This window comes from Enhydra lutris, unplaced genomic scaffold (assembly GCF_002288905.1).
Source record: "Enhydra lutris kenyoni isolate GAN:26980312 unplaced genomic scaffold, ASM228890v2 scaffoldscaffold10, whole genome shotgun sequence".
NCBI lineage: Eukaryota > Metazoa > Chordata > Mammalia > Carnivora > Mustelidae > Enhydra > Enhydra lutris.
Window position 1 is genome coordinate 7941876 of NW_019154094.1, and position 27944 is coordinate 7969819.

The following is a 27944-nucleotide window of genomic DNA, read 5'->3' on the forward strand; positions in this document are numbered from 1 at the left end:
AGGAGCTTCTGCACAGGCGGGGGTCAGAGGCGGTTGGGCTGTGGGTCGAGGCCGACGCCGGGAATGACCCGGCTGGAGACCGCGAGGGGGCTCCCTCGCGCGGAAGCCGGGCGCGAGCCGATGCGCGTGCGCGATGAGCGCGCGGTTTGGCCCTAGACGGGCGCCGTAGACGAGAGGCTGGGCGGATGTTGTGAGCCGGGGCGCCGCGGCGGAGGCTGGGGGTGAGTGAGGGGCGGCCCGGCTCCGCGCGGGGCGGGTCCCTGGGGCTCCCCTCCCGGCCGCAGCCGGCCCAGTATGAGAGTGCTCGCCGCTCAGGGGTTGCAGCCTGTGATGCGAGACTCCGGGTTGGAGCTGGCTGGGAGGATCCTGTGGAGCTTGGGGCCGGGCGGGGGCGACTTGGGGGAGACATGCGCTGCTCTCTGCGTCCTTGGACTCCGAGAAGGGGTCGGTTCCGTTCTGAGCCCCGATCCCTCGGCGGGGCTGGACAGGATCGACGTGGCAGGGAATCCCTGAGCAACGTCAAGTCCGCCTATCACCGGGGTCTTCAGCACCTGACACCCGGAGTGGATGTCTGGAAGGTTTGCCGATCAGATGAGTGACCGGCTCTAATCTGCCCCGCACCTACTGTGGTGTGAGAGGGGCAGCGGTCATGGACGCCCGCGGAGGGCCCGTCGCAGGCATAGGCGCCAAGGCAGAACAGTCACCTTCCCGAGGGGCAGGCGTGGTGCGGACCGTGAATGGGCAAGGGTGTGTGGTGGGAACAGAGGACCTGTGTGAAGTGAGATAAGGAACTGGGCTGCAGAGATGGGAGTGCAGTCTAAGGCAGTGCTAGAAGGCCGGGCACCAGACTAGAGTTAATAGAACTTTTTGTGATGATGGAAGTGTTTTATATTTTCAGTGTTTGGTACAGTAACCGCTAACCATATGTGGCTACCGAATTCTTGGAATGTGGTTAATATGTGAAGTTGAGTTTTAATGTTTAAGTTTTAATTCAAATGTAAATAGCCCTACGTGGCTAGCGGCTACTGCGGTGGACAGCAGGGCTCCAGATCACTGAGGAGGAGGTCACCAGCGACTTAGTGCATCTTCTGAAGCAGCTGCAGCAACACCAGGACATGTGTGGGGTGGACAGCAGTGGGAAGAGCAGCAGGGTCTGCAATGACCACTGGGTGAGGGTGGTGCTCTGATGGGGTGAAAGGCTGTGCATGCGAGTGGGAAGAAGAAAACTAGCAGGCTTTTGGACAAGAGAAGGGAAGAAAGATCCTGGATTTAGGTGTCAGCAGGACTTAGAGCTGGAGACAGCACCAAGCCCTTGGGTGATGGACCACACTAGGGGGAAAGGTGGTATAGGGTTCTCTCTACTGGATGTGAGCTAGACCCAGTGTGACTTAGAGCTGAGAAGGAAACAGGGTCTCTCTGTCTCTAGGCCACCTCACTTTGGACACTTGGGTCTTTTTTCTGGGGTTGAGACATTCGGTTTGGTGCAATAAACCTATATGTGATAACTACTCTCTTTCGGGCTCCGTACTAAGCCCTGGAACATTGGGGGGTCCAGGCCCCATCCACCCTCCCTGTGTAGAAAGCTGGGAGGCCCCTGCTTTCCTGTGCCCTGGGGTTGGTTGGTTTGTAAATATGCGGGCACCTGGCCTCACCTGCTCCCAGGCCTTCTTGCCACCCCAGAACTGAGGTCATTATGGGGTCCCTCGGCTGGCTTCAGATAGACAGACTCTGCCTCTGACTCAGCCCCCCTAGGACCGCTGGCTGCCCACAAGAGATGAAGGATGGCATCCAAGGGGTCCAGCATGTCTTTCTCCCGCAAGAGCTATAGGCTGACATCAGACGCTGAGAAGTCCAGGGTCACAGGTAAGGGCTGGCAGGGCTGGGAGGAGGCTCCTTGTGTTGAGGGAGGAAAGAAAAGACCAAGGCAGTAAAGTCCCGGGTCTCATGAGTTTCAGGCCTTGCTGCACCCCTTGTACCTGGAAGAACACCCAACGTGACTGTTTTTTTGACCCCTTGAGGGCCAGCACAGTCTGGGAGCTGCACTGACCACATGACCCTTCTCTCCCTCTGTCCTGTGGCACAGGCATCGTGCACGAGAAGCTACTGAATGACTACCTGCACCGCATCTTTTCCTCTCCTGAGCATGCGCCCGCTGCGGCCGCCAGCAGGTACGGCCCCATGGGTGGTGCCTCACTCTGAAGGACCAGACCAGAGGCTCTGGGTAGGCTGGCTTGGGTTCTGTTCTCACTCTGCCGCCCCCGGCTGTGAGATCTCTGGCCAGAGAGTCTGCATTCCAGACTCTGCTTCTTCCTCTCCCCTGGCTGTTAGTGTCTTCCTTCTGAGGGGCTTATGGAGGCTGGGGAGGTGGTGCACGTTCAGTCCTTATGACAGCGGCTCACTCCCCCTCCCTGGTCCGCATCTGCTGTGTGTGTGCACCTGCCCACCCTTGGTCCCATCCCGCTCCTCTGTAGCCTCTGCCTGAACCTATAAGGTACAGACCATACCAGTCCCTTTGCCCTGCAAGCTGAGTGCGTTTAAGCTTAGTCCCTATCAAAGTTACAAGTGCACCTGAGCAGAAACTTAGAAGAAAAAGAAAAAAAAATCTGTTATTTTGTTATTCTGACATGATCACGTGAGTGTGTTTCCTTTCTGGTTTCCTTATCTTGTGATGTATGTCGTTTAGATTGTACTGTATAGAAATTTTTTAAAATTTCCGTCACCTTCAGTTGTTTTTCTTTTTTAAGATTTTATTTTTATTTTAGAGAGAAAGAGCGCACGAGCAAGTGAGCCCATGAGATAGGGGAGGGAGAGGGAGAGAATCTCAAGCAGACTCTGTGCTGAGCGTGGAGCCCAATGCAGGGCTTGATCTCACGGCCCTGAGATCATCATCTGAGCTGAAACCAAGAGCTGGACACTTAACTGACTGAGCCACCCAGACACCCCCACCTTTAGTTCTTTAAAAAACAAAAACAAGTTTTATTGAAGAATGATTGACGTGCAATAAGCTACGTGTATTTAAAGGGTAGAATACAGTAAGCTTTAATCTAGATAACCTGTGAAAACGTCACTGCCATCAAGCTAGTGGACAGATCCCTCACCTCTAGAAGTATATGGAAGTTTAGATCCTATCTTTGTCATTAAACCTTTTGCCCTGAGTGCGTCTTTATTTCTGTATTCCAAATCTTGGTGGGTATCTCTTAAGACCAGGGGTCTGCTGTGGCCTTTAGCGCCGCCCCTGGCTTGGAGGGGTTATTTTTGTGAACAGTGCTGTGAAGATGCCGAGGGTTGGAGTCATGTGGCTGGACCATTTGAACTGCAATCATTTTTAAGACTATGGCTGAGTTCCTTCTTTCAAGGATCGCATGGATTCTGCCTTCCTGCGGTGAGGCTTGGGTGTCCCTGCCTCTCAGCCCCCTTGCCAGCTGGCCTATTTGGTCTTCCATGGTCTCTGCTCTTTGGGCAGGCACAAAGGACGGCACTGCTGCCCGTTCCATTTAAGTGGCTTTGGTGGCCATGGGATTCCCACGTCTGGAGGGCCACTGCCCACCTCCATGCCAGCCCTGGTCCTGGCCTCTTCCCAAGGCCATCTGATCCCTCCCTCATGTGATATCAGAAATGGTCATGCCGCCACTGGTTCTCTGGCTGCCAGGAGGGAGAGCAGGTGGCAGGGCCATCACTCAGCGCTTGTGTGGATGCGGAGCCCTGGGCCCGGGACCTAGGCAATCTAGAAAGGACAGACAAGTGCCAGGTTGGCCAGAGGGCAGTGCTGAGTCTCAGACCGGCTTCCCCCAGCTTCTCCTGAGAACAGGCACAAAACTAGAGCAGCCCTCCCCAGTGGGAGCCCATAAGCACTGCCCCAATGGCAACCTTGATCCCTGGGCCTGTTGGGGTCTTCAGACATGAGGTTGGCCGAAACTTTCCATGCTATTGGTGGGGCACTCCATGGCATGGCCACCACCTGGCCTTGGCTTAGGGTTTAGCAGGGATGGGGAGAGGAGGCTTCGTGCCTCTCTACCTCCCGTAGCTTAGTAGGAGCTCATGGCAGGGGAGCACGTGGTTGGCATGTGAGGCTGGGTTGACGCTACCTTGCCAGAGAGTGGGTGCTTTGGCCCATCTCTGTCCCCTTCTAGAGCCTACCGGTTTGGGCCAGTGAAAGGGGAAGGAGCTGGGACCAGAGGCGGCAGAGCAGGTGCCACCCATCTGTGGGCTGGACCCAGATCGGTGCCGGTCTCTGTTCTACTCGAGCCCTGCTAATTACTGCCACCCCGTTCTCTGCTATTCTTAGAAGCTGAACTCAGGATAGAGCTGGCCAGCATCATGCAGAGGCCTTTATCCTCTGAGCATGTGCACTGGGAGGATAAGGGGGCCCCTCTGGCTGGGGCAAATGGCAGATTGGCAGGCCGTGTGCTCTCCGCCTGTTCAGGTGGGTACAGGACAGAGCCAGCCAGCAGCGTAGAGGGCTCAGTCCTTCATCTTCCTTAAGGCCTGTCTCATTTGGCACAGAATTCCCTGGCTGGGACCGCAGGCCTGGGGTCAAGGGCCGATGTAGCTGTCATTGGTACAGGCCACCGGGGACCAGTACTTCTCCCAGCCTTCCTCTTCCAGGCGAATCACCGGAGTCCCCTTTGAGGGCAGGGGGGTTATGGGCTATGCAGGGAGCACACGTTATGCTTTGGAATCTTCCCTGCCTCTCTGACCTAGAGCTTTTGTTCCCTCTTTACCGATGAAGGGATTAAGGCTGAAGGAGGGCTCTTCTTTTCCTTTTTTTATTTTTTTAAGCCCTGAGGTACACCACACTGGACTAGTACTTCTTAGTTTAGCGGATAATCCAGCCTTCTGGCCCGCAGCATGGCAGAACCTAGGACTAGGCACAACGCCTTTACTGGAGTCTGGGCAGCCACTGTCTGACGCTCAGAGGAGTGGGAGCGGGAGAGGGGTTTAGTGTCCTCTGGCTGGTTTCAAGGACTTTTGGGCCCCTCGCAGCCTCTCGCTCTCCCCAGGAAACCCCTGAACTTCCAGAACCTGCCAGAGCATCTGGACCAGCTATTACATGTGGAGGATGAAGATGAGGAGAGCCAGGGTATGTAGCAGTTTCTGGGATGGGAGTGGGGGAGCCAGGCTGGGCTCAGGGTGTCCTGGGCCTGCCCTCTGTGCCTCCTGTCAGATCCTGTGCCCTGCCCAACCCCACATTTACCTCTCCTCTTCAGGACAGGTTGAAGGGCGGCTTGGCCCATCCACTGTGGTCCTAGACCACACAGGTGGCTTCGAGGGGCTTCTTCTGGTGGACGATGACCTCCTAGGGGTGAGTGAGGGCAAGGCGAGGGGTTCCAGGTCCAAGCCCCTCCTGACAGCCCCAAATTCCTCCTGATGTGGCCTTGGGCTCTTTACCTTTTCTTTGTGGGGCTGTAGCCACAAACCGTTCCCGATGGGTTCCTTGAATCCTCAGGCCCGACGCCCTCCTGACATAGCCCTAAAACCTTTTGGATGTGACTCTGGCCCCAAGCTCTCCCCAGGACAGCTATGAGGCCCTCCCGTCACTCTCCTAACCTAGAATCCCTTCTGACAACACCAGCTGGGTTGGGGATGGGGCCCTTCCCCCTCGGGGAGGCTGTCTGCGTGCGGGAGAGGCTCACCCTCCCCGCTCTTCACCCAGGTGATTGGACACAGCAACTTCGGTACTATCCGCTCTACCACATGCGTGTACAAAGGTGAGACCACGCTGTGCTGTGGCCCGGCTCATGGGAAGGGGCTCTGTGGGCCCAGGTCTGAGGCGGGACACAGTCTTGATCTGCCTGCTAGGCCTGACTTAGCTTCTTCCAGGGAAATGGGTCTACGAGGTGCTCATCTCCTCCCAGGGGCTCATGCAGATTGGCTGGTGCACCATCAACTGCCGTTTCAATCAGGAGGTGTGTGTGCATGGGAGAGGCCCCTCCCCCTTGCTGGCCTCATCCGGGCTCAGGACCGTCACCCAGACGTGCCCTCTGGAGGAGGACTGCGTCCCACCCCTTCCTAGGGCCACTTGGCCCAGGAAATCACTCCATGTCTCAGAGCATTAGCCCCTTTCTCTACAGCTCTGTGGGTCCGAGGCTTATGGCCAGTGGGCTCTGGCCCTGCTCCTACCCGCCTCCCTTGGACCTTACACACACTTCTTCCTTAGGAGGGGGTCGGAGATACGCACAACTCCTACGCCTATGATGGCAACCGGGTGCGCAAGTGGAATGTGACCACGACGAATTATGGCAAGGTGAGAACTGAGACCCGTTGCCCACCTGCCCACGTCCATCCTCACAGCTCGGCAGGATCACTGGGCAGCCACGAGACACTGTTGGTCATGGGGCGGGGCAGGGACTCAGGTCCTCTGTACTTATGGTCCCCTCCCCTGGGCGGTAGTGGAGACACAGCCTCGGGGGCAGAGTGGGCAGGCTGCCGGGCTTCTGTGCATCTGTAAGGCCTCCTCCCCCCCCGACAGGCATGGGCAGCGGGGGACATCGTGAGCTGCCTCATCGACCTGGACGATGGCACCCTGTCCTTCTGCCTGTGAGTCTCTTGCCTCTACCTGCAAGCCTGGGCTCTGGGCTCTCCCTGAGCTGCCCTCAGTTTCCCAGTCCCCGTAAGGGGGCCAGGCCGACTTTGGTAGCCTGAAGGTGGAGACCTGCAGCAGGGCCTGACTCTCTGGTTTGTTTCGGTTGCATCATTCTTAGCACTGGCTCACAGGCCTTCCCTTCTGCTCTAGGAATGGCGTGTCACTGGGCACCGCTTTTGAGAACTTGTCCAGAGGCCTGGGCATGGCCTACTTCCCAGCCATCAGCCTCTCCTTCAAGGAGTCCGTGGCCTTCAACTTTGGCAGCCGTCCCTTGCGATATCCTTTTGGGAAGATGTCTGTGGACTGCATGGAAGCTCTCGAAACTGGGATGAGGGGCTCCCTGCCCCAGGGAGTTCCATGGGTTGGTTGTGGGCCATAGCTGCTGTGAGGAGAGGGGAGGGTACAGCTTAGGTAGGGGCCGGGGAGCACAATTCTTGTGCCAGCCTCGTAAGGGGGGTACCGTTGTCACCAGTGTGGAAGAGAGAAGAACAGGAAGCGGCGGGAGAAGCAGCATCCCACAGAGAGAGAAGGAGAGTTCTGCTGCACTGCGCCAGGGCTCAGGCACCTCGTTGGGGGTCTCTGGGGAGAGGGGTGGGGGCGTTGGAGCCACAGATCAGGTATTGCCAGCTTAACTCTGTGCTACCTACCCAGTGGCAGGCTACCGGCCCCTGCAGGACCCGCCACGCGCTGACCTGGTGCGGGCTCAGAAGTTGCTGGGCTGCTTCCGGGCAGTGCTCAGCGTGGAGCTGGACCCTGTGGTGAGCTGGGGTCTGGGCCAGGCGAGCCAGGGGCCTTCTGCCCCCCTCTGCGCCTCACCATCCTCCCCCACCCCCATGCAGGAAGGCCGGCTGGTGGAGAAGGACAGCTCCGAGTGGCAGTTGCAAGGCCAGCCCACCGTCCTCCTCACGCTGGCCCACATCTTCCATCGCTTCGCACCGCTCCTGGTGAGGGGACATCGGGGCGGGGGGCAGAGGCGGACTGGGAGAAGTGCCTGTGCTGGGGGCTGGGGAGCTGAGGTGCATGAGGGTCAGGATGTGACCCGGGGGAGGACAAGATGCTTCCAGCTGCGGGCATTGGGGGAGGCCTTTGAAGGTGGACAGCGAGTGACGTCGCCGGCTAAGGGACCCGTGTGTGCAAAGCACTGAGGAGATCCAGGGCCAGAGCCGTCCTTGTGTCTCGCTCAGACCCTGGAAGTGCTCATCTCTGTCTTGGGGTCACTCAAGTGGGCCTGAGAGTCTATCTGTGCCTGTGGCCGGGGCCACGTTCCCGGGCTGGGGTGCCGGGAGTGGGGTGGGGGCCGCCACCTCACCCATGCCCACCCTCGGTGCAGCGCAAGGTGTACCTGGTGGAGGCCGTGCTCGTGAGCTTCCTGCGCGGCGTCGTGGAGGCGGGCAGCCCCGCACAGGCTCAGGCTGTGGTGCGTCAGGTCCTCGACCTCCTGTGGCTCTTCATGGAGGTGAGGCTCCTGACTGCCGGCCTCAGGCCGGCAGGTCAGGCTCCACAGAGACGGGGGAGGTGCGGGAAGGGTTCGGCAAAGGGCCTGCGGGTGGCCGTCCTGGTGCCTGGCCTCCGCTGGGCAGGTGTGCAGTGTGGCCTCCCTCCCCTAGGACTACGAGGTGCAGGACTGCCTCAAGCAGCTGATGATGTCCCTGCTGCGGCTTTACCGCTTCTCGCCCATCGTCCCGGACCTGGGCCTACAGGTGGGAGCACCTGCCCTTGCCCTGCGCCCACTGGGCCGCAGCCGCCCACTCTGAACACCCCCTTCCCCACAGATCCACTACCTGCGGCTCACCATTGCCATCCTGAGGCATGAGAAGTCCCGCAAGTTTCTGCTCAGCAACGTCCTGTATCCTCCCCTTGCCACAAGCCAGGTGGATGGGTGGGGTCCTCTGGGCTGGGTAGAGGTCAGGGAGGGCGGTATACCTCCGGCCAGGGGTTCCTGGAGAGGCTTGGGACCGGAGCCAGCCAGTGCATGGGGGAGAACAAAGGGCCCTGGCCAGCTGGCCAGCCTGAGCAGGGCTTTCCATATGGCGGCAGACGCTGGCACCATGAGGGGGTGTGCGGCCCCACCAGCCCTAATCTCTGCAGCCAGAGCGCTGCTGCTTATCCAGGCCCTACAGCGGGGGTTCCTACGAGATCTTGTAGGGTCCGCTCTCCTTGCTGCTCAGCCGTGTTGGGGACTGTGTCACAGCAGGGAGGGCCCTGGCAGAGAAGCCTGGCCTGGTAGCTGTCTTCTCCGTCTGGGGTCTTCAGCCTCCAGGAGGCAGACACAGCTGGGAGACAGGGAGACGGCCAGGTCCTCTCTCCAGCCTGTGCCTCAGTCTTAATTTCCCGTGACCAGCCTTTCTCATCCATTTGCTGGGAATCAGGCTGAACAGGGTCTAGATAGGCACGGCTCTTCATCGGGGCTCAGGGTTGGGGGAGCCAGCCTTATAGCAGCGTTGTACCCCTAAGGGTGGGAGAACGTGGTGGGCACATCAGGGAATGGGCGGGTTTGGGGAGGGCTTCCCAGAGAGGACTCCTGAGGGCATATAGTGCACCTTCGGCGAGCAGAGCTCTGCCTTGACGACCACCAGCTTCGACGTGCTCCGGTCTGTCGTCTTCTTTTACATCAAGAGCCCCTTGCGAGTGGAGGAGGCTGGTCTGCAGGAGCTCATTCCCACCACCTGGTGGCCCCACCGCTCCAGCAGGGAGGTGGGCCCCCTGAGCTGGGTGGGCAGGGTCAGGTGCGGGCTGGCCCAGGCTGTCTGAGCCAGCTGGCGCTGAGTGCGTGGGGCCCTTTCCCCGGCCTGGCTTGTGGGGCGGAGGCTGGGGGTCTCCTGTCTGAAGTAGGCCCGGTTAAGTCCTGGGTGAGCCCTGTTGTCTTCCATCCCCTGCCCCTGCCCAGGGCAAAGACAGTAAGGATGTGAAGGATGAGACTGCCGAGGAGCGCGTGCGGAGGCGTGCCTATGAACGGGGCTGCCAAAGGCTCAAGAAGCGCATCGAAGGTCGGTCCCCTGCCTGGGGCACTGAGTGGGGGGTGGAGGATTTGTGTGTGTGTGTGCAGAGGGGCCCTTGGTAATGACCATGTCTAGACTGGGCTTGTGGGACCCTGGGAGTGGAGCCCCAGTCCAAACCTACCGTCCGCTCTCACCCCTGGGAGCCTCAATGTCATGTTTCCCTCCCCACCCCACCCCCCAGTGGTGGAAGAACTGCAGGTCCAGATCCTGAAGCTGCTGCTGAACAATAAAGATGATAATGGGGTGAGTGACTCCCAGACCCCCGTGTGGGTCCCTGGCAGGGAGGGGTGCTGGTACTGGGCCCTGAGGCCTAGAGGGCAGGCACCAGCTCACGTTCCCATGGCAGGGCCCAGGCTAAGGCATAGCACTGAGCTAGTCCTCCACACCAGGGCCAGCTGCTCACAGCCTCCTTTTTCATCCCCACTGCCCCCCACCAAAGGGTGAAGCTTCTAGGTACATCTTCCTGACCAAGTTCCGGAAGTTTCTACAGGAGAATGCCAGTGGCCGGGGGGTAAGTGTCCAGTAGGCCAGCCCACCGCGGACCCCCTGGCTGTGTTGTCCAGTCGGCAACCTGCTGGCACCTCTCCGCCTGCCGCGTCCCCACCTCGTCTTGCTCTTCCTCTGCTGCCTTGCTCTCCGTGCTCTGCTCAGGGTCCTGGGGCTGGCCTCGGATGAGGAGTGAGCTGGCTCTGGGCCGGCACGAATGCGTGTCGTGTACCTGCAGAACATGCCCGTGCTCTGCCCCCCCGAGTACATGGTCTGCTTCTTGCACCGGTTGATCTCCGCCCTGCGCTACTATTGGGATGAATACAAGGCCTCGAACCCTCGTGCCTCCTTCAGTGAGGGTGAGTGGGGCCAGGCCTCATCAGAGAGGCTGGGTGGGGCTGCTCCTGGGGAGGGTGTGGAGTGCAGAGCTGGCTGTGGGTGGGGTGGAGCTGCCCCAGGCTTCCTGCCATTGAGTCCTCTCCTCCTGATGGGTGGCTTTTCCGGAGGGTAGTGGGAGCCCCACGCTGGAGGAGTGCCAAGCCCACATTCACTCTGTCCCCACAAGTCCCTTTCCAGTCTGGGCTCTTCTTCTTAGTCTCAGCCTGTCTGGTCCTCTGCAGTCCTTTATAGAGAACGCCATGGGCAGGCTGAGGTGCTGGGGGCTGTGTTTGTGTGGCACAGGGTTCTCGGGGTCATTGGGAGCCGTGCCCGCCCAGACTGCAGGATGTTCACAGGGCTGGGCAGGGCCCTCTCTGAATGTGACCGTAGCCAGGATTCTCCCTTTTTCCCAATTTGTGCCGTCATTGGCACTGAAGCCATGCTGTGTGCCTGGGCAAGTGGGTGGCCGAGGCCAGGGGTCCCCTCTCTGCTAAGCAGTGTAGAGGGCTGGCTTCTCAGGGGGTCTACCTGCCTGGCTCACTGCTGGCCCGCCACCCTCCCCACCGCCCCCCCCAAATTCTCGTAGAGGCCTACATCCCGCCCCAGGTCTTCTATAATGGCAAGGTAGACTACTTCGACCTTCAGCGCCTGGGAGGCCTCCTCTCACACCTTCGGAAGACCCTCAAAGGTTCGTGGTGGGTGGTGGGCAGCAGGCAGGATGTTGGGGCTTGGCGGCGTGGAGGGTAGTGTTTAGGGGAAGCAGGCCCTCAGCCTGCTCTGCCGTGAGTGCTGAGCTGTCCTGGGCCCACCAGAGGGCGCCCGAGTATCTTGACCTGCTCCAGCAGGGAGATGCTGATGGGCCTCAGGTCTTGGGTCCAGCCATCTCTTCCCTCTGAGCACCCACCCCAGGGAGATTCTGAGAGTCCTGTAATGAAAATGAAAATGAAATAGGGGCACGTGTGCTGGCAGAGGAGTGACTGTGGGATCTTGGCGAGGTCACATGTGGGAGGGGAACGTTCATAAGCGATGCCTGACTGGCTCTCAAGAACGGAGTGGCTTTGAGCACAGAGCCTGCAAAGGCAAGAGGAAGCTACCCGGCAGAGACCTGTGGGAAGTGGGGCCAAAAAGTCGCATGGGTGGTCTGAGGGCCCTGTGGCCCACAGAGCAGGTGTGGGCTCATTCCAGGGGTCAGAGCTGCTTCGGAAGGTTTTGAGGCAAGGGAGTGAAGTCCGGGGTCTGTGTGTGAGAACGGAGTTCCTGGGCCAAGTGAGGAGGTGGAGGGAAGGCAGAGGGGAAGGGCAGGAGTTCAGGATGACCCCAGGCTGCCTGTTGGAGGCTGCGGGGGTGGGGCGGCCGCAGGAAGGGTGCTGCAGAAGATGGCTGAGCTGACTTGGCCGGTATGTTTGGGGACCACAGCCTGGGCTGCAGGCAGAGGTGCAGCGGCCGGCTGTCTATGGAGAACTGGATGCGGCCAAGCCTGTGCTGAGGCCTGTGTGCACAGTGAGATGGGTCGTGGCTTAGACAACCCTGGATCTCCTGTTGGTCGGGAAGGAAGCAATGGGCCAGAAAAGTCAGGGGCCCCAGAGAGCGTGCCGGCACTGGAAGCGGAGGCATTGCCAGGGGGAGTGTTGGGGAATGTCTCCTGCTGACAAGGCCCTGTGAGACAAAGGGCCTTGGGAGGCGGCGAACGCTGGGCGGAGTAAGTGGAAGGCATAGGCCAGGTGCAGTGGTGCGCACACAGCCCACAGCGCACCCTTGCCATCCTGGGCCGTTCCACTGTGACCCCTCAGCCCTCCGCTGGCCTGAGAGCCTTCTTGCTTTTCCCCCCAGATGACCTTGCCTCCAAGGCCAATATCCTGATTGACCCACTGGAGCTCCAGGCGGCCACCATGGATGACCTAGACGAGGATGAGGAGCCGGCCCCGCCTGCGGCCCAGGTGCCGCGGTAGGGGAGGGCAGGGGGCTTGGTGTCGGGCTGTCCCTCTTTCCTAAGGGCAGGGGTGTCACGTGGGGCCACCTCCCTCTCCGTGCAGGCAAGGGGCTTCTCGCCAAGCAGGTCTCTTTGCTGTGGGTGGAGGCCCACACCTTCCTGCTATTTCCCAGCCCCACAAATCCACGGGGCCCTACATGGGCCCCTGTCCCCGGGGAGCTGAGTGGCGTCTGGCCTCCTCTCTCCTCCACAGCGCCCCACGCAGGCTCTGGCCATGGGGGGCGTGCTGCCCCTGCCCCGGCCCAGCTGGCTCAGTTCTCCAACCCTGGGCCGAGCTAACCGCTTCCTCAGCACAGCGGCTGTGAGCCTGATGACCCCCCGGCGGCCTCTGAGCACCTCGGAGAAAGTGAAGGTCCGCACGCTGAGCGCCGAACAGAGGACTCGTGAAGACAGTAGGTGCCAGGCAGGGCCAAACAAGCCATCTGTCCTGTGTGCTTCCCCACACCCATTCCCTCCTGGTCCTGTGGCCTGGCAGTAGCTCAAGGACATGGGAAGTGCACTCCAGGGGGAGGAAATCAATGCTTCAGAAATAGGCCGGCAGTGGCAGGCCCTTGCCCTGCCCCTACCCGTGCGTTCTCCCTGCAGGGGGCCCTCCTTGGGCCCAGGGTGGGGGAAGGGGCTCCCTTCTCCTGCTGTGAGGCCCAGCCTGGTGCCACAAGCCAGGACAGGGCTGGAGGAGTCTGTGCCCCTGACCCCGCCCTTCTCCCACTTCCTAGTTGAGGGCAGCCACTGGAACGAGGGCCTGCTGCTGGGGCGGCCTCCTGAGGAGCCGGAGCAGCCCCTCACCGAGAACTCCCTGCTGGAAGTCCTGGATGGAGCCGTCATGATGTACAACCTCAGTGTTCACCAGCAGCTGGGCAAGGTCTCCCGCCGGTGGCCCACGAGCATGTCCTGTGCTCCTGCGCTTCTGATGCCTGTGTGCATGCACAAAGTGTCTGTGTCTGTGTGTGTGCGCGCGCGTGCACACAGCATGCCTGTGTGTGTGTGTGTGCGTGCACACAGCGTGCCTGTGTGTGCGTGCGTGTACGTGCACGGCGTGCCTGTGTGCATGTGCGCGTGCTTGCGCAAAGTGCCTGTGTGTGCGTGTACGTGTACATGTGCAGCGTGCCTGTGTGTGTGTGTGCGTGCGTGCGCAGAGTGCCTCTGTGTGTGCGTGCACGCAGCATGCCTGTGTGTGTGTACGTGTACGTGTGCAGTGTGCCTCTGTGTGTGTGTGTGTGTGTGTGTGCGCGCGCGTACGCGCACGCAGAGTGCCTGTGTGTGACCGCACATGGATGTGTGCCACGGCGAGGCTGACTGCTGCTGGGAGTGCGTGGGCCTGAGCTGTTTTGCGGGAGGGGGCTGTGCGGGGCCAGAGACTGGAAGCTTGGCAGGCCTGGGGCCAGGCTGCATCTGAAGAAAGCGGAGTGCGCTGCCCGGGGCTCATGCTGGGACCTGTGTCTGATGCTCTAGATGGTGGGGGTGTCTGACGACGTCAATGAGTATGCGATAGCTCTGAGGGACACAGAGGACAAGCTCCGCCGGTGCCCCAAGCGGGTAAGGAAGGCCTGGATGGGCAGATGGGTTTGGGGACGGGAGGGCTGTTCGCAGAGGGGGCTTGCAGGCTCGGGGTTCTCAGGGCAGGCCCTGTCCCTGCTTCTGGGGACTGCCCCGGCGGGTTTGCAGTCCCTGCCCCCCTGACTACCCCATGTCAGGGAGAGCGGGGCTGGCATTAGGGCGCAGCATTGGCCTGAGCCCCGTCACCAGTCACAGCCCAGGCCAAGGTGCCCCCGCTCCCCATCCCCCACCCCCCGCCACTAAGTGCTGACGCACACCCACTCTCCTCATCAATTATGAATCCGACCCTGAGTGCTTCCTCGGCCACTTGCAGAGTCAGCAGGAAGCAGGGCCTGCCGCCCCCGCTGCCCTGGAGCCCCTCTGCCAGAGCTCTCCAGGCCAGGGGAGCAGGGCCGAGCGTGCCTGGGCTGGGCTTCTCTGCCAGGCCCCGTCCCCAGCTGAATGCAGAGCCCAAGCTTGGCCGGGGTGAGAGGAGCTGCCGGAGCTCTGGTCCTAGCATAGTCCCTGGGGGTCCTGGCCAGGGGCTCATGGAACTTCAGCTGCGTCTCACTTCCATGTTCTATGCAGGTGACCAAGGCCCTGCCCCAAGGCCTGCTCAAGCTTGTCGGGGTCAGAGGCGGAAGAGGAATCAAAGAGTAGAGCTGGGTCTGCCCACCCCTTTGCTTGCTCTGGGCATGAGTGGGTCCCCACCAGGCTGCGTCTGGGCAGGCAGGGTAGGTGTGGGTGTGTGGCCTGATTGTCCTCCTTTCCCCTTGGGTGGCAGAGGAAGGACATCATCGCTGAGTTGACCAAGAGTCAGAAGGTTTTCTCCGAAAAGCTGGACCACCTGAGTCGCCGTCTTGCCTGGGTCCATGCCACTGTCTACTCCCAGGTGAGTGGAAGTGGCCTTGGCCAGTGGCTGCTGCTGTCTCCAAGCTCACTGCCTAGTCATAGACCGGGCCAGGTTGTGCCAGCCCCTCAATGCCCCCTGTCCTCCTGGGCCTCTGGTGCACACATGCCCCCTCCCTGCTCCTCATCCCCCCACCCCTACCCCAGCCACACTTCCTGAAGCTCTCTTGCCCCATGAGCTAGAGCAGATGCCATTGTAGGCACCTCATTTCCCCTCTAGCTCACACATCCTCCCTTAGAGGAACAGAGCCTGTTTCTGCCTGTCCCCCTCTTCCCTGCTCCTTTCTTCTCTCTGGGGTGGAGGGGCGCTCTCCTGGAGCCCCACTTGCCTTCACTCTGCACCTGCTTCTCTCTGATTCCTCTCCCTCCTTAGAGGCTACAGCCTTGTTTCCTACTTTGTCATTCACTCACTCATTGATTCAGTAGTTTGTGCCAGAGCCTGGAGTGTGTCAGGTGCATCCTGATGCTAGCGACATTCCGTCATGACCCAGGAGGATGAGTATCTGTCCTCCCGGTGCTGTCAGCCTTGAGCTGTAGACACTCTCCCTGTGACCCTGTTTTGACCCTCAGGCCCCGAACCCTCCAGTCTTGCTTCCTGTGCAGACTGTCCTGGCATCTCTACCCGCTAGTAAGTGCCCATGTCGGGGCATCTACATTCTTAGGCGTGCCCTTCCCCCATAACTGGGTGATCAAGGCCTTTGTGCCACCTCTGCCCACTATCCCAGCTTGCTTTCTCCCAGCCTCCTTTCCAACTCCAACCACCTCCACCTGCTGCCCCACCTTGCCCCAGGCTGCCTTGCCTCCAGCCCCGTAGAGGTGATCATCGTCTGGGAGCTTCCTCTCCTCTCCTGATGGGAATTTCATGCCTGTCCACTGGCCTAGACAGCCTTGCCCATTCCTCCCACACCATCTTCTTAGGAACTTTGCCCTCTCATCTCTGTAGCTTCTTTCCTTTTATTAAAATTATGATAAAGGGGGGGGGGGGTTGCCTGGGTGGCTCAGTCGGCTAAGTGACTGTCTTCAGCTCAGGTCATGATCCCAGCATCCTGGGATCGAGCCCGTGTTGGGCTCCCTGCTTGGTGGAGAGCCTGCTTCTCCCTCTCCTGCTGCCTGCTGCTCTGCCTGCTTGTGCTGTCTATCTCTCTGTCAAATAAATAAATAAAATCTTTAAAATAAATAAATACGTACATTATGATAAATGGGCCAACTGCGCAGTGGGGAGTCTGCTTCTCCCTCGCCTTCTGCCCCTCCCCCTACTCGTGCTAGCTTGCTCTTTGTCTCTTGTGTTCTCTCTCAAATAAATAAAATCTTTAAAAAAAAAGATAAAATATCCATAGCATAAAATTTGCTCTCTTAACACTTTTTTTAAAGTTGTGGTGAAATACATATAATAAATTGCTTACCACCGTAATCATTTTAAATATATAGTCCAGTCGTGGTAAGTAGGTTGTGCGGTCAGTCTCCAGAGCCCTTCCTCTTCCCAGACTGAAACTTACCCTGCTACCTCCACATCCCATCCTCACCTCCGTCCCTGCTCCCACCACTCTGCTGTCTGTGTCTGTGAATCTGACCGCTCCGGGGACCGTGTGTAAGTGGCGTCCTACAACATCCGGCTCTGTCGCTGGTGTATTTCACTGAGCAGAACGTCCTTGCCGCCTCCTGTGGCAGGTGGCAGGAGTGCCTTCCTGCCAAAGGCTGAATTACCTTCTGCTCTGTGTCTGTAGCCCGTTGTTTGCCCAGTCATCCACCATCGGTTTGTTTCTACCTCCCGGCTACTCTGAATGGTGCCGCCGTGTTCCTGGTGTAGATGACTATCTCTTTGCGCTTCTGTTTTCGGTTCTCTTGGATATGTACCTGAGGCAGAATTGCTGGATTACATGGTTCTTCTATTTTTAATTTCTTGAGGAACGGCCATCCAGTGATTGTACCATTTTACATTCCCACCAGCAGGGCTCAAAAGCAGCAGTTTCTTCCCATTCTTGCCAACACTTGCTACTCCCTCCCTCACGCTGTCTGTATATCTGTCTACTTATCTGTCTATATTTTTTGATAGTAACCATCTTAATCGATGTGAAACAGTGTCTTGTGGTTCGGATTTGCATCTCCCTGTTGATCAGTGATGTTGAGCACCTTGTCATGGGCTTATCAGCCATTTGCATGTCTTTGGAGAAATGTAAGTTTCAGTGCATTTGCCCATTTGTTTGGATTGCTTGGTTTTTGTTGTTGATTCATAGGAATTATTTTTATATATTGGATATCGGCCCCTTATCAGATTATGATTTACACATATTTTCTCCCATTTTGTGGCTTGCCTTGTCACTCTGTAGGTGGTGACTTTGTCGCAGTTTTCATTCTGATGAAGTCCAGTTTTTCTTTTTTCTCTTGGTCTGGTTGTCACAGCCCGCCAGCTGACAAAAGTCGGTGTTAAATCCAAGGTCATGAAGTGCTCCCCACGTGGTTTTGTAGTTTTAGCTTGTAAGTCAGTGAGTTAATTTTTGTAGAAGATGTGAAGTGGTGGCCCACCTTCATTCTTTCTCATTCTTTCCCAGTTCTCTTAGGACCATTTACTGGAATGACTTTTTCCTTTCCCCATTGAATGGTTTTGGCGTCCTTGTCAAAAACCCTTGGGTCATATGTGTGTGGGTTTGTTTCTGAGCTCTCGCGGCTATTCCATTGGTCTGTATGGTATTTTTTATGCCAGTACCACACTGTTTTGATTATTGTAGCTTTGCAGTAAGTTCTGAGATCAGAAAGTAGGAGATCTCCAGCTTTGTTTTATTTCAAGATTGTTTCGGCTGTTTGAGTCCTTTGAGACTCCATGTGAACTTTAGAATAGATTTTTCTATTTCTATAAAAGAATGCCATTGAGCTTTTGATAGGAGTTTCATTAAGTGTGTAGTTTGCTTTGGAGGGTATTGTTACTTAACAATATCAAGTCTTCCAATCCATGGGTTGTCTTTCCATTTGGGTCTTTAAAAATTTTTTCAGCAACATGTTACGGTTCTCAGTGTCCAAGTCTTTCTACCTTCTTGGTTAGAGTGATACCTTGATTTCATTCTTTTTGATGCTCATTAAGTGGAATTATTTTCTTGATTTCCTTTTTGGCTTGCTCATTGCTAGCGTATAGAAACACCGCTGGCGGGGCGCCTGGGTGGTGGCAGTCAGTTAAGCATCTGACTCTTGGTATCAGCTCAGGTCGTGATCTTAGGGTCCTGAGATCACGCCCCTGAGGAGCACTCCATGCTGGGCGTGGAGTCTGCTTAAGATTCTCTCTCCCTCTCCCCCTACCAATGCATGCACGTTTTCTCAGATAAATAAATCTTTTTAAAAAAGAAAAGAACACAACTGACTTTGCTGTGTTGATTTCAGACCCTGCATATTTCCTGAATTCATTTATTCTAACACGTGTGTGTGTGTGTGTGTGTGTGTGTATTCTTGAGGGTTTTCTACGTATAAGATCATGTCATCTGTGAATAGAGATAATTTTACTCCTTTCTTTCTAATTTGGATACCTTTATTTCTTTTTGTGTCTGATTGCTCTGGCCAGGACTTCCAGTACTGTGCTGAGTAGAAGTAGCGTAAGAGGGCATCCTTGTCTTTAAACGCTTTTAGTTTTTCACTATTGAGTCTGATGTTCACTGTGGGCTTTTCATAAAAACCCTTTATTATGTTGAACTGCTTGCTTTCTTCTCCATCTTCAGTGCTCACACTCCAGCCTCCTTCTCCTTTACTTTCTCCCGTTAGTAAAGAGAAAAACCTGTGATGCCTTTCCCTGATTCTGCATCTGCCTATAGCAGCCACTCCCTCCTTCCTTCTCTGTGTCTTCGCTCCTCATTTTCCCTTCACTCTTGGCCCAGCACAGGCCCCTCCTTCACTCCACTCTGAAATAGACCTTTTGCAAGGTCTCTCTCAAGCGCCCCGCCCCCTGTGCAGAAACATCTCCACCCCCATTACAGTGGTCCTTTGGGCCCATGGGTGCCAGCCCCTCCTCAGACTTGGTCTTCTCTGGCCTTCTGTGCCAGAAGGCTCCCTGCAGACCTCCTGGCTCAGGTGCACCCTCTGACCCCTGCTTGTATCTTCTCCTTGGGTTCCTAGGTTTGGGGACCCATCAGAACTGAGGTCAAGTCCAGATGCTCCAGCTCCAAGACATGGGGATGGTCTGGGTCTGGCCTGCGGCCTGGCTGGTGACTCCTCCTGGGCATAGACTATGTGGGATCCATCCTGTGGGGAACAGGGCCTTTGGCAGGTGGTTTGCTTTCTCCCCGGCCTAGAGCCCGACTTGGGGCTTGAGCTCAAGATTGTGAGATCATGACCTGAGCTGAAAGCAAGAGTTGGACGCTTAACTGACTGAGCCACCCAGGCGCCCCTAAAACCTGTACCGTTAAAAATTGCAAGCCAGAATTCCGGTCTAGGCTGGGGCGTTGCCCTCTCCGAGCACGGGGCGCACGCTTGTCTGCCAAGCACGTGACTGCCCTTCCTGAGCCACTGCTCCCACTTGGGAACATGGAGGCCTTTCCTGGTCCCTGGCCCGAGCCTTGCCCCCTATGACCCTCTCCGCAAACAGCCCAGCAGCACCCCTTGTGCCTCCCTCAGGAGAAGATGCTCGATATCTACTGGCTGTTGCGCGTCTGCCTGCGGACCATCGAGCACGGCGACCGCACGGGCTCTCTCTTCGCCTTCATGCCGGAGTTCTACTTGAGCGTGGCCATCAACAGCTATAGCGCCCTCAAGAATTACTTCGGCCCCGTGCACAGCATGGAGGAGCTCCCAGGTGACAAGGCTGTCCAGGCCGGGAGGGGACAGAAAAGGAGGTCTTTGAGGCGAGCCCTGTGCTGAGCCTTCCTAGCCCCACAGCATGCGTGTTCGTGGAGGGAGGAGGGGAGGCAGCCCCTGTTCTCCTCCCCTCTGTGGTGAACAAGCATTTGCAAAAGCCCCACCTGGTGAGGAGCCCTACTCGCTACTGTAGCCCCAGAGCCAACAGCTCCTCCCCGGTACTGGTGCCAGGAAGGGAGGAGACAAAACGGAGTGCCAGGGTGGGGTCCCCCTCCAGCTCGAACTTCCGTATTGGTGTCGCTGTAGTCTGGAGCCAGCTGGCCACACCTGGTGCCCTGGGACCGGCCTTGGGATGTGGCTTGTGTTTGCAGATCCCAGCAAGCGGGGTGCTCGGCTGGAGGCCATGTATAAAGCTTGGGCTTCTCACAGACCAGGTCAGGCTGGGCTTGGTGGTTTATGTCTGGCTCAGGCTGTGGGGTGTCGGCCCCTGGCCTGTCCCCTGCCCCGCCCCAGGCCTAGGTGCAGGCTTTGTCCTCAGAGGCGGAGCTGTGGGTGCCCAAGGGGCTTTGACTGCTGAGCCATCAAGTGTGTGCCACGATGGGCTTGAGCCCCGGCTTGCAGGACCGTCCTCCCCCCACAGTGAGTCTGCGCGATGGCCCCTCACAGTCAGTGAATGCCGTGCCCGAAGTCCCTAGATGACAGCTCGGGCCCAGACTGGCTCCGGAGTCAGCACTGGAGCCCACCGCCCAAGCCCGCTCACCCTGCCAGGGTCGTGCCTAACCCCAGAGCTACCACTCCCAGCCAAGCGCCCCTCCTGCCCCTCCTGCAGGCTATGAAGAGACCCTGACCCGCCTGGCCGCCATCCTCGCCAAACACTTTGCGGACACACGCATCGTGGGCACCGGTGAGGGGCCCTGCGGAGGGCTCGGGGGGCAGGGATGGGACAGCCCTCTGGCCGGCTGTTTCCTGCTCAGAATGCCGGCCAGGTGGGATTGAGGCGTGGGGGCCGGCGCTCATGCCAGGCACCTGCTGAGGCATGGCCTGTCCCAACAGACATCCGTGACTCGCTGATGCAGGCGCTGGCCAGCTACGTGTGCTACCCACACTCCCTGCGGGCTGTGGAGCGGATCCCTGAGGAGCAGTGAGTGCGGGTCAGGGCAGGGAGGCACACGCCCTGCCCCGCACCGCACCACACCTGGCCTCACCCCTTGCCCACCACCCCTTGCCCTCACAGGCGTGTTGCCATGGTGAGGAGCCTCCTGGCTCCTTATGAGCAGCGGCCCTGGGCCCAGACCAACTGGATCCTGGTGCGGCTCTGGAGGGTAAGCCCGGCTGGAGTGGTGGTGGCCATGGTGGGGTGCAGGGGAGGGTTGCCCTACCCCCCACTGACCCACCGGACCCTCCCTCACAGGGCTGTGGGTTCGGGTACCGCTACACACGGCTGCCGCACCTGCTAAAAACCAAACCTGAGGATGCCAACTTGCCCAGCCTCCAGAGTGAGTGGCCAGGTTGGGTTACCCTGGGGGCCCTGGCCCCCTGCTCTTGGGTCCTCTAGGAGTCTTCTCCCGTCTTCCAGCCTCTCTCTTGCACTCATGCTAGGCCCCAACTCTGCCCCCTGTGGTTTCCCTTTCCCGGCTTCCTCTCTGTCCAGGGGCACTGAGCCTACTCTTCCCCTGGCTCCCCAGTCCCATGTCTGCCCTTCGGGCCCAAACACTCTGCTGGGTCACAGGGAAAAGGCAGTATCTTCCCAGGCTGGGAAGAGAGCTGGCAGCTGATGCAGAGTGAGGACCCTGAACCAGCTCCCTGACCTCCAGCCTGGCCCTGGCACCATGTCCTTCTCCCCCTTTGTTGCCATCTGCTGGTGCCAGACCTTGGATAACTTGACTCAAGGCAGAGGCACAGACTGGGGGGTGCCTGTGGGGCTTCCAGGGGGAAGGGGCACTTGGTTGGGAGCAGAGGCTTTGCTCTCTCTCCAGGGGCATGGTCCCCCAGAGCTCTGTGAACTTGAGGACCTTCAGCTGGGCCAGGACTAGAGTGGTCCGGCTGCATTCTGCCACACACTGCGCTCACCCCACAGGGTGGCTGTCCTTGGCCCGTGTGGCGTGTTTCTGCCCTTGTGGGCAGGGTTGTTGTGTGAAGGGGTCCCAGAGGCCGATTGCCTTATGTGAAGTCCATTGCCCATTGTTTTGGTTGTGCCTGCAGGTGGAACTGAGCTGCAAATGGAGAGCGGCAGTGGGACCAGATACTTGTCCGGCTGCTGTCAGAACTATTGATTTGCACGGGGCTGGGGGGGTGGTGTCCAGCCTGGCTGCGGCTAAGGGCTCTGGTTACTCCTCCCTGTCATCCCAGACTTGGCACCCACCACCTCTGCCATATGCCAAGGCCAGGCCAAGGGCAGCAGAGAGGAGAGAGGAGAGGAGAGGATGGCAAGGTTTAGACAGTAGGTCTTAGGGACGTTGACCCAGATAAGAGTGAGAAGAGAGAGGGCCTCAGTCACCCTGTCTGCATCTAGCCCTTCCTGAAAGGCATGTGGCTGAGATCTCGCTCGGGGCAGGCTGGGGGGCAGCTCTAGGCCACAGGGATGGTGCGGAGCTGGGAAAGACTTCATCCTGCAGCTTGCCCAGCAGATGGAAGGACAGATTTAGCTCTAGACCCCACACAGTGCTGGACCCTGTCCTCCTGCCCTCATGACGGGAGCTTTTGGTCCTTACACCAATGGCCCAGCAAGTGAGGACAGAGGTAGACAGGACAGGCAGGAGTCCTGGACTGGAGTCCCCAGTGATGCTGCCTCCCCTTGCCCCCACAGAGCCCTGCCCCTCTACCCTGCTTCAGCAGCACATGGCGGAGCTGCTGCGGGAGGGTCCCGATGTGGCACCTAGCTTCCTCAACAGCGTCCTCAACCAGCTCAACTGGGCCTTCTCGGAGTTCATCGGCATGATCCAGGAGGTGGGTCACGGTGGGGCGGGTGGGCTGGGGCATTGCAGTGGAGCCGGCATGATTTGTGGCATGGCCAGGCCACTGACCACCACCTGTCCCTGCCGGTGGCTCAGATCCAACAGGCCGCTGAGCGCCTAGAGCGGAACTTTGTGGACAGCCGGCAGCTCAAGGTGTGTGCCACCTGCTTTGACCTCTCAGTCAGCCTGCTGCGTGTCTTGGAGATGACCATCACGCTGGTGCCTGAGATATTCCTTGACTGGGCCCAGCCTACCTCCGAGATGCTGCTGCGGCGACTCGCACAGGTGTGTCCTTTGGGGCAGGGAGTGGGGGGACCCCTTAGGAATGCCCCAGTGGCGAGCTCACCCAGACACCCACCAATGGACTCCTGCCCTCACAGCTGCTAAACCAGGTGCTGAACCGGGTGACGGCGGAGAGGAACCTGTTTGACCGCGTGGTCACCCTGCGGCTGCCTGGTGAGGATCCAGTGCCCTTCACCCAGCATATCCCAGGTCTCAGTTCCCCCGCTGGGAGCCGTGATGCCTGATTGTCCATCCTGCATCAGGACACTCAGGCCTGGCACCCCCGGCCTTAGCCTGCCCTTCTGTTGGGGAGGATGATGGGGCGGGGGCTGGTGCTAGCCAGGCGGGCCCTGACCCCGTGGTAGGAGCGTGCGGCAGCTCTTCCCTTCCTCCTTCCCCGCCAGGCCTGGAGAGCGTGGACCATTACCCCATTCTGGTTGCTGTGACGGGCATCCTGGTGCGACTCCTGGTGCACGGCCCGGCCTCAGGGTGAGTGTTAGGCACCTGGGCCCTCGGGAGCTGGTGTGGCTGATGGGAGTGGGGCGGCCAGGGCCTCGGGCCCGCTGTCTCTTCAACTCTACAGTGAACCTTGGTGTCAGGTTTCTGAGGCGGGGTGGGGGTTGGGGGGGCGCAGAGGCAGTGAGGCATACACACTCTCTAACTAGGTGGCAGCAGCCGTGGCTCGGAGTAGAAGACTCGGGGACCTCACAAGCTTGCGGTTATGCTTCAGGCAGGGGTGGGTTGCTGTCGTGCGGTGTAGGGACGCCACTGCTGGGATCAGGGGCTGAGGACACGCACTGCTACTTGTGTTCACAAAGGTTCCGATAATGAGCATGTACCGCCTTTATTAAGGAACTCCATGACAACTGGATCCTGGATGCTTGTAGGAGCCCCCAGCTCAACACACACACAGGAGGGGTTCCAGACCCCTCTTCCCTGACTCCCTGTGGTGGGTGGTAAGATGCGTATAAGACCAGGGCACTGCCGCAGCCACTACACCGAGACCAGTGCCAGCCCTTAAGAGGCTTCTACCCTCCAGGGACAGCGAGTTCCGGCTCAGCCCTCCCATCTTGGCCATGCTCAGCAGGCTTTTTACTGCTGAAAAGCTGGGGGACAGGCCATGGTGCCCCTTATTGCTGTCTGGTGAGCCCATGGGAGGAGGCCCTGTCCTCAGAGTGGCCTGTGGATGTCTCTGGCCAGAGATGGAGGGGCTGCTCTTGCTGGGGCTCAGGCCAGGCCCACTGGGGGGCTCTTGAAGAGCCTTGCCTGCCTTCTGCCTGCTCACCAGACTGCATGGAGTTGTGAAGCTTGAAGGAGGTTGGATGTTGGTACGTGTTTCCTCCTTCCGCTCTGGGTGGGGGTCTAGGTCTTTGGAGCGCTCCTTCTCCCCTATGGGCCCACTCTCTTCCTGTCCTGTTGGGAAGGGGGAGATGGTTATGTTTCAGTTCTTCGCCATGACTGCGGGATAGCTTCTCGGCCCCTAAGGGTGTGCCTTGGGCTCTAATGCAAGGGCTCTTCCAGATGGCCCCAGTTCCAGGCCTTGTGCGACCTTTGGGCACCAGCAGGTGAGGGCCTACGGCCTTTGGGCCCTGTGTGAGAGCAGAGCAGGAGACAGGATAGGGAGCCCAGCCCTTCCTTCAGTGAGTGGGGCTGATGTAGTTGAGGTCGAGGCCACACGGGAGGCTGGAGGACTAAGCCCAGCGCTCCCACTAGCATCTGGCAGTTTTCCAGGCGGCAGCAGGGAGCCGGGCAAGCGGTGGGTGGTTGGTGGCCTGGCTCTGAGCCCAGGACAGCCTAGGTCATCACCAGACCCTCAGAGCCCGTGGAGCTAGCGGACTCAGAGCCAGCCTGGAGCCGCAGGCCCATGGGATTGTAGAGATCAAAGTCCTCGGCTACGGCCAGCTGTACACGCCCATTGAGGCCCCTCTTGCCAGGCTCCAGAAAGACCACATGCTTGTGGACACTGGCCTTGCGGCTGGGCGCATCGGGCGGGGTGGTGCTGAGCACCAAGGAGGACTGCGCGCTCAGGTCCCGGAGGGGACTGGGTGCCCGGGGCCACCGGCGGTGGCAGCAGCGGCAGGTGCGGCGGTAGCAGCGGCGGCAGCCAGGGCAGGGCGGTGCGAACAGATAGAGCAGCACGAGCACCAAGCCCACGGCGCAGCCCAGGAGGGTTGTGAAGCCTGTGTTGAAAGCCTCGGGCTCGGGGCGTGGGGAGTGCACGCTCACGTTGTACTCATGCGTCTGGTTGTGGTGCAAGTGGGACCCCACAGCCAGGCACACGAAGAGTCCCTCGTGCCGCGGCTGCACGTTGCTGATGGCCAAGCTGCCGTCTGCCAGCACAGCGATGCTGCCGTCTTGGGACCCTGGGGCCACCAGCAGCTCCTGCTTTGGGGACACCCATGCGACGCGCAGAGCAGGGATGCTGGTGTTGCAGCGTAGCCTCAGGGACCGACCCATCTGCACGTGCAGCTGCTCCTCCGGCCGCTCCAGGCCCTGAGCCAGGGCGGTTGAGCAGTTCTCGAAGACCCGACTGTGCTCAAAGAAGCGCACGCGGGACGCAGGCACCTTGAAAGCCAGGCACGTGTATTCCCTGGCGAAGTCACTGACGGCGCTGAGGCCCCGCTGGCGCCAGCGCCGCAGCAGCTGGTAAAGGCGGCAGTCGCAGGGCAGGGGGTTGTTGTGCAAGTAAAGGCCGTTCTTGAGAAAGGCCGGCAGGGCGGCCAGGGCAGTGGCGGGGACGCGGCCCAGGCGGTTGGAGGAGAGGTCCAGCGTACGAAGGTGGGTGGCACCCAGGCCGTGGAGGTGGTGGAAAGAGAAGGAGGAGAGCTCGTTGCAGCCCAGGTAGAGCGCGCTGAGTGCGTTCAGGCCCTGGAATGCATGCTCGTCCAAGTGCGCCAGTCGGTTATTGAACAGGAGCAGCCTCTCTAGCGCCCCCAGCCCTTCGAGGTCGTGGCGTCCCAGCACCCGCAGCTCGTTAGATGATAAGTCAAGCAGCCGCAGGCCACTGGCATTGGTGAAGACTCCGCGACCTAGCACATCCAGCTCGTTGTGGCCCAGGTGCAAGGTGCGCAGTCGGGCGAGGGGCGTCAGCCACCCGGGGCGCAGGCGCTGGAGGGCGTTGTGGCTCAGGTCAAGGTCTGTGGCAGCAGCCGGCAGCGCAGCCGGCACATCCTGCAGCCCCAGGCCCGTGCAGCTCAGCAGGTCGGCGGCACACACACATTTGTAGGGGCAGTTATGGGGCGCGGAGGGCACGAAGCCCTCCACGCCCAGGCTGCCCATCCCGATGCGCCGAAGGCACAGCAGTACACCCAGCAGCACCAGCCAGGCCATAGTGGTGCCTGCTGCGGCTGGGACTGGGGCAGCTCAGTGAGGGACCCAGCACAGGGACTCACCCACTTCTGCTAGCTGTGGGCTCCGACCCGCACACCAACGGCCCCTGCTCCCTGGCTCCAGGTCCGGATCTGGGGCCAGGCTTCCCCACAGTACTCCCTGGTCCGGCTTCCCCAGCTCTCCGAGTGCTTCCCTGGTCAGCTTCTAAATACTCTCCTGGAGGAGGGCGGGGCCTCAGCCTCCCATTGGCTCCTGTTGGGAGGAGGCGAGGCAGCCCCTCCTCCCCTCGACCAAGGTTCCCATGTGGCCGCCACAGGGGGCGCGAATCCGCCACCAATGCCCCAAGCGATGCTTAACCAGTGGCTTTGCGGTGCCCATCTACCCTGTTAACAGTAGGAGGGGAAACCTGGGAGGCAGTCCTTTAAGCTGCTAGTGATGTTTTTTATTGTTTTCTTTGGAGAGTTAGTGTTTATTAGGAGTAGGCAGGCTTTCGCCATCTGCTGGTCACCCCCTTAAACTGGCACCCAGGCTATAGGAGTTCTTACTGGGGTCTAGGATAAGAGACATGGGGGTGGGGGACAGGAAGTGAAAAGCAGGGATGTGGGCTGGACTGTCCCACCATTCCCACTTCTCCAGCAGGTACTGCTTTCTGACTATCCTTACCCCCATTCTCCCACTAGGACAGAGAGAGCCACGTCAGTGCTCCTTGCTGATCCCTGCTTCCAGCTCCGCTCTATATGTTATCTCCTGGGGCAGCCAGAGCCCCCTGCCCCTGGCACTGCCCTGCCTGCCCCTGACCGGAAGCGCTTCTCCCTGCAGAGCTGTGAGTGGGCCGGGGGTGGGTCAGGGATTTGGGGCTGGGCTAGATCAGGAGTCTCAAGAGCAAATCCCCAAGTTGTGGTGCTTAAGACGCACTGGGTTCTAGGGCCACATTGGGTCTGACAGCTGCTACCACCCCCAGACACAGATTACATCAGCGCCGAGGAGCTGGCTCAGGTGGAACAGATGCTGGCACACCTGACCTCTGCGTCTGCCCAGGCAGCGGCTGCCTCCCTGGTGAGTGGGCACCACAGCACCCAGGTGTATGCCCCTGCATACATGCTGGCACAACTATGCACGCTGTTTAGGTATAGTCTTTTGTCTGCTTGTCTGGGTGACCATCCCCAGCCCACCCTGCACTCTGCTCCCTGCAGCCCACCAGCGAGGAGGACCTCTGCCCCATCTGCTATGCTCACCCCATCTCTGCTGTGTTCCAGCCCTGTGGCCATAAGTCCTGCAAGTAAGTGGGCCCCATGGGTGCAGGGAGCTGCAGAAGCAGCAAGGGTACTCAGGCCCTCTTCATCCTCCTCCCCTCCCCTGCTGTAGAGCCTGCATCAACCAGCACCTGATGAACAACAAGGACTGCTTTTTCTGCAAAGCCACCATCGTGTCTGTAGAGGACTGGGAGAAGACGGCGAGCGCCAGTACCACCACTTCCTCAGCCGCCTAGCCCACACAGCAGCAGCCTCCACCCCTGAACTCAGACCCAGGCTGGGCCCTATTTATGAGCTCCCCTTGCCCTGTTCCCATGACCCCCCTGCCATGTCCAACCTCCTTGCCTGAGTGTAACCTCACTGGCAGGAGCCCAGCCGTGTCCTAATTGTGCCTGAGCTCGACTTTCAGTCAGGGCCACAGTGAGCATTAAATTATTATTCCATACAGCCCTGGCCCGGCCCTTCTTGAGG

General features: G+C 59.2%; 2 protein-coding genes across 7 annotated transcripts; one reads left to right on the forward strand and one right to left on the reverse strand.

Moving 5' to 3' along the window:
• Positions 1-412: 412 nt before the first annotated feature.
• Positions 413-27923, forward strand: LOC111143774 (ring finger protein 123). 6 transcript variants are annotated; one of them, XM_022497630.1, is made up of 38 exons: positions 1349-1863; positions 2084-2168; positions 5001-5080; positions 5208-5302; positions 5654-5708; positions 5821-5906; positions 6158-6244; positions 6470-6537; positions 6734-6859; positions 7227-7341; positions 7423-7527; positions 7914-8039; positions 8191-8283; positions 8356-8429; positions 9160-9277; positions 9471-9570; positions 9764-9825; positions 10022-10093; positions 10307-10427; positions 11033-11134; positions 12277-12383; positions 12630-12828; positions 13153-13298; positions 13889-13972; positions 14757-14864; positions 19475-19652; positions 20484-20558; positions 20708-20795; positions 20889-20976; positions 21066-21150; positions 22461-22600; positions 22705-22893; positions 22989-23064; positions 23295-23379; positions 26901-27043; positions 27182-27276; positions 27414-27499; positions 27586-27923. In XM_022497630.1, exons 1-38 carry the CDS (start codon positions 1782-1784, stop codon positions 27707-27709), a joined length of 3948 nt encoding a protein of 1315 aa, XP_022353338.1. In that variant the 5' UTR covers positions 1349-1781; the 3' UTR covers positions 27710-27923. The 6 variants fall into 6 exon arrangements, with proteins under 6 accessions (XP_022353335.1, XP_022353334.1, XP_022353338.1 ...); XM_022497627.1 differs by adding an exon at positions 413-724 and having other exon boundaries at positions 1744-1863; positions 27182-27923; XM_022497628.1 differs by having other exon boundaries at positions 27182-27499; positions 27586-27648.
• LOC111143775 (adhesion molecule with Ig like domain 3) lies at positions 23556-26962 on the reverse strand. Its single transcript, XM_022497633.1, has one exon. The coding sequence runs from the start codon at positions 26218-26220 to the stop codon at positions 24685-24687; it is 1536 nt and encodes a 511-aa protein (XP_022353341.1). The 5' UTR covers positions 26221-26962; the 3' UTR covers positions 23556-24684.
• Positions 27924-27944: the final 21 nt, after the last annotated feature.